Source organism: Arachis ipaensis, chromosome B02 (assembly GCF_000816755.2).
Source record: "Arachis ipaensis cultivar K30076 chromosome B02, Araip1.1, whole genome shotgun sequence".
Classification (NCBI taxonomy): Eukaryota; Viridiplantae; Streptophyta; class Magnoliopsida; order Fabales; family Fabaceae; genus Arachis; species Arachis ipaensis.
The window spans coordinates 83,401,941-83,410,097 of NC_029786.2; the positions used below are offsets into that span (position 1 = coordinate 83,401,941).

At 36.3% G+C, this 8,157-nt stretch overlaps 1 protein-coding gene across 1 annotated transcript; it reads right to left on the reverse strand.

Moving 5' to 3' along the window:
• LOC107625552 (pentatricopeptide repeat-containing protein At5g48910-like) lies at positions 1,005-7,411 on the reverse strand. Its single transcript, XM_021116059.1, is given in 5 exon segments — positions 1,005-1,834; positions 2,359-2,414; positions 2,500-3,921; positions 3,924-5,348; positions 6,933-7,411. Coding segments are annotated over 2 exon segments (1,926 nt in total). The 5' UTR covers positions 5,248-5,348; positions 6,933-7,411; the 3' UTR covers positions 1,005-1,834; positions 2,359-2,414; positions 2,500-3,319.

Sequence of the window (8,157 nt, forward strand, 5' to 3'; positions counted from 1 at the left end):
ATCTTGAAGTCTGTAACAACTTCGTGAAGCTCAACCACTAGTGTCCACACCTTGCTATGATCATTTAAACCTTGACGATAATTCTCCTTCAGTGAAGGAGGAGCCACCTAAAGTAGAATTGAAATAGATTCCTAGTCACTTAAATTTATCTTTCATGGGGAAAAAAAAAATCTTCATGTTATACTCGGTATATTTTTAAGTGACTTGGAAGAAGGAAAGCTGCTTAGAGTTTTGAAGGGCCACAAAGATGCTATTGGATGGAAAACCTACACAGAAGTTTTATGAAAGGCAACTACAAACTACATGTTCAACCCCAACAGTGAAGAATGTAGTAAAAACATGTTGTCAAGGTTAGAACTGTGCAGTTTGTACCAATAAAGAGAGGAATCAGTGTGGTTAAAAATAATTACAATGAACTCATTCCGAACAAAACAATTAGATGATGATGTATGTTCATTGACTACAGAAAATTAAATGATGCAATCAAGAGAAATCATTTTCCACTTTCTTTATTGACCAAATATTGGAAAGAATTACAGGTTTGTTATGCATAATATTGTTTTTTTTTTATGGTTATTTTGGTCATAACCAGATTTACATAGCTCCAGAGAATCAAAAGAAAAATACTTTCAGTTATCCTTTTGGCAAATTTGCATGCCGAAAGATGCCTTTGGATTATGAATGCCCCTACCAGTTTTCAACAATGCATAGTAATTATGAACCACTTTTCAATGATGCAATGAGAAGATAATTAAGATTATTATCGACCAGTAATTATGAACCAAATTCACCCTCAAAATATAGAATTTATATTTAAACAGAAGTAAGATTTTTTATCATTAACTAAAAGAAAACCAATCCCAAAACGTGGGGTAAGAATCAGAGGTTCACTGCTTAAAGAACTGATGCAGATAGCAGTACCAAAGACACAAAAGTATCTGAGAATATGCCTGACATCAAAAAAACATAATCCAATAAATATACCATTAAAAATAGAATCAGTCCATAATTTGTTCCCTTTTCCTCCTCATGTAGTCTTCTCATATTAGCTACCCTGAGTCTCTGATCCCAAGTAACAAAAATAAAGCTCTCTCCCAGATCTAGCACTAATTTATCAGAAAATATTTTGATAAATAACAAAATCGCTTTTATAATATCAAATGTGTGTGTCTTTAGTCTTTACCATGCCATTCTAAAAAGAAAGATAAAAAAATTCAATTTAGTGGCCAATCAATGGGATCAATCTGAAAGAAAATGTACTAGATCATTATATAATTGGCTAAAATTAAATATGATCTGCTGTAATTGAACAAAAAAGGTGACACTGGCTGAAGAACAAAAATCTTTCCAAAGAAGAAGTATTAAAGAGATTAAAAAATGCTTTGTACACAACAAAAATCAATTACCGTGTATTTGTATATATTTACATGTGTTGTTTTATACATTTCCAATATATATTTTATGTTTCAAATATGTATTCTATACGGGTAACTTATTTATGACTAATATTTTGTGTATATGTTAGAATGTTCACAACATACCACATGATGCAATTCCTAACCTTTGTCCATATTACCTGAGTAATGAGCTTTTACTTGCTTTTTGTTTTAAATACATTATATGATATAATTTGGATAACCATTCACGCGGTCAATGTAAAAGGTAGTTATTTTGCTGACGTAGCATTACGTAGTTGAATGTACGTCTAAAACTGTTTTACACTGACAGGTCATTAAAATTACATTCTAATAATAAATATATAAAAGAATATCATGTTCAGTTTTAAAACCAGCATTTTTGGAGCAAGGCAACACCTTCCAGATTATAGGAAAAACTGCAAACAAGATATTGCAAGACATTTATGAAGCCCATAGTCAAAGGAGAGATGGGATTTCAAACATGAGAAACTACTGGTCAAGACAATTGAGGAACAATCAACAATGCATAGAACAAAGTCCTGTTCAGAAAGATGTATAACTAGGAACCTGAAGGATTTATAGCAAAAGACATGATGGGAAAGATAATTATAGGAATATTCTAAGAAGGTAGTAAGTGCCATAGGCATATGTTCTAGAATAGGTGATGTGTCCTAGTAGTAGAATGTTTTAGGGTCTTTTAGGTTCCTATAGAATGTAATCTTTTATGTTGAATAAAATGGAAAAGAAAAATATTTAGCTTTAGTTAGTGTAGTTTCTAAGAGTAGCTTTAGCATATCAATTTCCTTATGAAGACAATTGCAGAACTAATCCAACATTTGATACAGCATGTTGTTATATGACAACAAAAGTTAATCACGAGCTCCATAAAATCAAAAGAAAGGGGAGGGGAGAAAGGAACGAAAGATAAAGAGGGACTCACAAAATAGCGGCTCTTATATTCAATGAAGAGAAAATGGCAATGGAATCTCCAGCAGCCTAAACATCAACAATGAAATTAAAACAAGTAGAATAATCACAGAAGCCCAAGAAGTAACCATAGCTAAAAGCAATTAAAACTTACCAATTGAACTTGGTTGAAGTGAGCCATGATAACGGTTGTGCAAGCAGCTGTAAATCAAATGCATTGGAGTCATGGTTTTTTAGATTGAATTTTGAACTAGGATTTATCTTGGAAACTAATAAGAATAAAGACGATACTTGCTCTTACCCATAATACCAAGGTATTAGGATTTATCTTATGGATGAAATAGTTTAAGTAATGGAGTGAGTAAGATGGTTTGCCATTTCATCAAGGGAAGGTGTTTGTTTCAGTGTTTTATGAATAAGGAACATTATGCATGAGCAGTGATTGGAGCTACAGACTACCGGTGTGACAAAAATGGTAGAGCTGTAGCTTGGATTAGAACCTTGAGGTGTGTTCCCCTCTCAAAAGTGGTTCTAAGGAAATTACCTTCGATGCTGATTGGAAAACCTCTCCTCCAAAATTATTAATCTCTGCACAAGAATGTACTTGAAAACAGCTCAGTTATGACAAAAGTTCTCTCAAAGTCACTTTTAAGGCACATTCACATGACCGTCATGATCATTTGTTTACATGTAACTTAAGAAGAATTTTATACCATAAATGCCAACTAAATTTTGAAAAACAAAAAGTAACTATAGTACTTGGGAGGTTTATATATTTGTGATTACATCAGTCTGAGCAAGTTATGTGCAAAAGGCATCTAATTTATGGACAATAAAAAGGATCTTTTGATGTACAAATTCTAGCAACTATACTCACCAGTACAGAGGCTTTGCTTTTCAAAGACACTCAAAGGAGGTTAGTAACAGTTAGGACAATTGAAAACCTATAGTTGCAGTCACCATAGAATGACCAACTACCAGTAGTCCATACAAGAACATGAACCATGCTCAAAATGGTGAAACCGCTTCCTGTCCCTGATAGTTATCTTGCGATTGTAAATCTTTGATATTAATTTCATGGAGGAATGACAATCTTCACAAATTCGCAAGTTTTTCACAATCTGAAGTGGGGTCTTTGGTGTTGTACTAATTAAGCCAAAGGCAACTGCAATCTTCTCACTGTGGTAATGCAGCACACTTTCTTTATGTGTCTCATCCATCTTAAGCAAGACTTGTGTGGTATCTGGCCTATAACCTTCAAAATTTAATTTGTTCGAAATTTCCTCCAACATTGAGTGTATTTCTTTGGCACTAGGATGGGAATCATCTTCAACAAGAAACTCATGAATAACACCATCAATCTCGATCCAACTGCATCCAGGGTCTTTCCTTATGTCCAAGTCTTTCATCATCAACCTCACCTCTGCAACTGCATCCCAATCACCAGATGAGGCATATATGTTCGAGATAGCCACATATGCCCCACTATCGTGTGGAGCCAGTTGCATTAAAACCTCTGCTGCACGCCTTCCAATTTCAACATTCTTATGTAGCTTACAAGCACCAAGCAAAGCCTCCATATGACATCATCTGATTTTATTGGCATGTTCAATATAAGTTCTTTGGCTTCTTCTAGATATCCAGCACGTCCCAAGAGATCAACCATGCATCCATAGTGCTCTATCCGAGGCACAAACCCCACATTAACCATACGATTGAAATATGATCTACCCTTGTCTACTAACCCTGCATGGCTACAAGCACTCAAGATGGCTATGTATGTTACATCACTAGGGGATATGCCACTTCTTTCCATCCTCACAAAAAAATCAAACACGTCCTTGGCTTTACCATGCATGGCTAGACCACCGAGTATAGCATTCCATGTTATCACATTACTCTTAGGCAGACTCTCAAAGACCTGAACAGCCTTCCCAATGCTCCCACACTTTGCATACATATCAACTAATGCAGAGCCAAGAGCGTCATCAATCTTAATCTTGTTCCTCTCTGCATACAAATGCACCCATTTCCCCAGTTCAATGGCCCCGAGCCGTGAAATTGCAGGCAACACGCTGACCAAAGTCACCCGGTTCGGGAGCAAATCCTCCATCTGCATCCTATGAAACAACTCTATGGCCTCCAAAAAATACCCATTTTGTGCATAGCCAGAAATCATTGCATTCCAAGAAACCACACTCCTTTTATGCATCTTGTCAAACAACTCCCTAGCAGCCGTAAGGTTCCCAACTCTCACATACCCATCAACCATCACATTGCACAGAACCACAATACCCTCCTCCCTCCTCTTATCCCTCATCACTTTGTTCATATAATCAACACCATCAACACTCCTGCGAAACAAAACATGGGAATCCTCCATATTCCCGCACATCACATACATCCTTAGCAGATTGCTAACCACAAACTCATCACCAGAAAATCCAAACTTCACAACCAAACCATGAACCTGCTTCCCTTCCTCCAACCTGGTCAACACTGAACAAGCCTTCAACACAGAAGGGAAGGTGAACCTGTTGGGTTCCACCATCCCATCAGACACCATATTGCAGAAAAACAGCAAGGCATGCAGTGGCCTATCATGGGTTTCAGCAAGTGCTCTTATCAACGTGTTCCAGGCAAAGCAATCTGGTTCAGGCATTTCATCGAACAACAAGAGGGCATAGTCAATATCACGAAAATCAGAGGTTGCAGAGTGCCTGAGAAGCTCTGTTGCCACAACAGGTTCATGGTTTTGTGCTGTTTTGATGAGAAAGGCATGCACTTGCTTCAATTCTTGCATGCTTTGGCATGTCCTGATTTGTGTGAGGAGCAACTGTGAATGATGAGGTGTGCTGGTTTTGGGGTGCAACAGCGGTATGTTCATGTTTATGGATGACATTAACGTTGGAACTTAAAGAGGATTATGGTTTTGGTTTTTGGTTTGGATATACCCCTTCCCTTAATCGTGGCTCCACCGTTGGTTGTGTCAAGAGCAAGGTTCTGAAAACCGGACCAGTCATCAAACCGTTTTAGTCATTAGTTTATTGGTTCACTGGTCTAACCGGTCTAACCGAGGTTCAACCGGAAAAACCGTTCCATAATAAAATAATAAATAAATTATAAATAAACATCCTAAATATCTTTCAAATTTAAAACCCTACGTAAAATATCACCAACTAAATGTAATTAATCATCAAAATATGCAATAACTTGCTGCAAATTTGTTGACAATTAACATAATTATACTTCCATTAAAAATAGCTGGATTGAATTACAATGCACAAGTTAAAGATAAAGAATATTGTCTTAATGTAGCTAAGTCAAAAAGTAAAACAAAAAATGATAGTGTTGCACAATAAACACACAACAGAGCCCGAAACAAACACACAACACAACAGAGGCTGAAACAAAAACACAACAAAGCCTGAAACAAAAGGAATCCAACATGGAGGAGGGGTAGCAAGTCGGCGGAGATCAAGAACAGGGACAGTGCAACCAAACAATGAAAACAAAATTTTGTTTATATAACAAAACAATCAAAACATGAATCATACAATCACTAATTGGAAATTTTTTCTTCATAAGAACAGAACAATGAAAACATGAAGCATATAATAAATCAAAAGATCACCAATTGCAAATCTTTTAATAAGAACAGAAGTTAGAAAAAGCAATGAAGGAACAGTGAAACAATAACACAGGCAGTGCAAATTCAAGAAACTTTAATAAAATTTAACTACAGAAACAGACAGTAAAGCAGTAATAGAGTTATCAATTTAAAATTTATCATCAAAACATTCAGTGAGCAAAACCAATCAACCAAGTACTGACTGGGTATTCAGAAAAAAAAAAAAAAAGAATCAAAAGAACATTTAAATCACAGCAAAAACACAAAAACAATAGGAACATTTAAAACAAAGCAACCCAAAAAAAAATCTAAAAATCACCATTGCTGAAAACAATGATTTGATCCGTGTATGCTCAAAGAATTAAAAGCTAAGCTTACAGGAAAGTGAAGAATACCAAAACCAAAGAACCTTCAATCACAGCTTAAATCAAGAACAGAAAATCACAACAAAAACAAAAAAATTAAAAGTAACAGAAGAACAACAGAACAACAACACAAAAACAATTAGCAAATTAACAAATTCACAATAACAGTTAAAATTTACCAGAAGAACACTAATGCAAGTGGAATCATCATGCTAATATGTTCTCTGCAAAGATGCTATTTGTGCAGCTAAAATTTCCTAATTATTAATATCCAATTATTCTAATTTCACATGCAATCAACTTACTAAAAGCTAGAAATTATAAAACCAACCAGAAAAATGGTTAAAGCATTTCATCAAACATGCTGAGTGCGGTAAAATTAAAACAAAATAAGAGAATTCAAAGCTTAATATCAATGTGATAGAGAAGAGAACATAACTATTGTAACTTTAATTCAGTCTATGAAATAATCCAAACCACTACCAAATCAAATAGTTACTTATTGTAATAGAAATCAGAAGTTGCAGAGTTTGAAGCAGAGTATTGGTGTTGTGTGAGTGTATTGTCTGGTGGCGGGTTTAGGGAACTCAAGGCGGCGACAAAAGAGAGCAGTTCGACGGCTAGGTGGAACGCGCGGGTTGGTCGCAGTGTTTGAAGCAGAGCAACGTGGCTTCCAGACGAACACGAATGCGAACTCGAACGGTGAACGGCGAGTGAACGCCGAGCGAACGTGAACGGCGAAGAACGCGAACGAAGACGACAGCTGAACGAAGACGCGAACGTGAACGGAAAACAAACGGCGACGGAAGCGCGGCTAAGCAGACAAAGACGACGGACGCCGAGCTCGAGGAAGCAGCCGCGATCGGTGACAGCGAACAGGGGTTGAAGACTTGGGTCACGAGGGAAGCTACATAGACGGACGGATGGCGAACTTTGAGTGCGACGGACGCAGCAGTATGCCACTCCTTGCGGCGGTGGTGTAGGCTTTTTGGCTGGGGTTGTGTGATTTCTTTCTGAATGAAAGAAAGGGGGAAAGGGAGAAAGAAAGGAAGGAGCTTTCGTTTTTGTGTAAACCGGGGGATTCCGGTTCAGTCCAACCGATCAGTTCTTGTCTAGTTCAACGGTTTTTCACCGGTTTTCTACACAACAGTTTTATATATCTGACCGGATCGTTAATGTTGTCGGTTCGCAATTAAACCGGTTCGACCAGCCGGTCTAATCCAGTTTTCAAAATAAAAGGTGAAAATGGAAAATATGCTATTTTTTAGTAAAATTTTAAAAATAGAAAATATTAAAATGAAATCAGAAAATTATAACGTAAATCAAATACATTCTTAGCATGGGTTTTGGTTTATGTTTTCGTTTTTAGTGTTTTTATTTTAGAATTTTGTAAATAAAAAAGAAAAATAATAAAAGCAATATAATTCAATTTGTATTTTATCTTTTATTTTATTTTATTTTTTTACAAAATTCTAAAAATAAAAAATAAAATAAAACTTAACGTATGATTAGCATTTTTCTAACTAAATAAAGTCATTTTGGTTTTGGAATTTTAGAACAAAAATAACCTGATTTAGTCTAGACGGTAGTTTTTGAAAATTAGACAAATCACTAATTTTATGAAAATTGGATAAGTTGCAGTGGATTCCACCATTTTCACTGAAGGCAGGAGCTTTTTTGGGAGGTCAGGAGGTCTAATGAGGCTGCTCTGGCGGACATCTCGACGCTCCAGGTGTCAGTGCGGACAGTAGAGGCAGAGATTGGAGTTGAAGCAGAGAGGGTCACGACGGTTGCTGAATTGCCGGAGGAGTTAGCT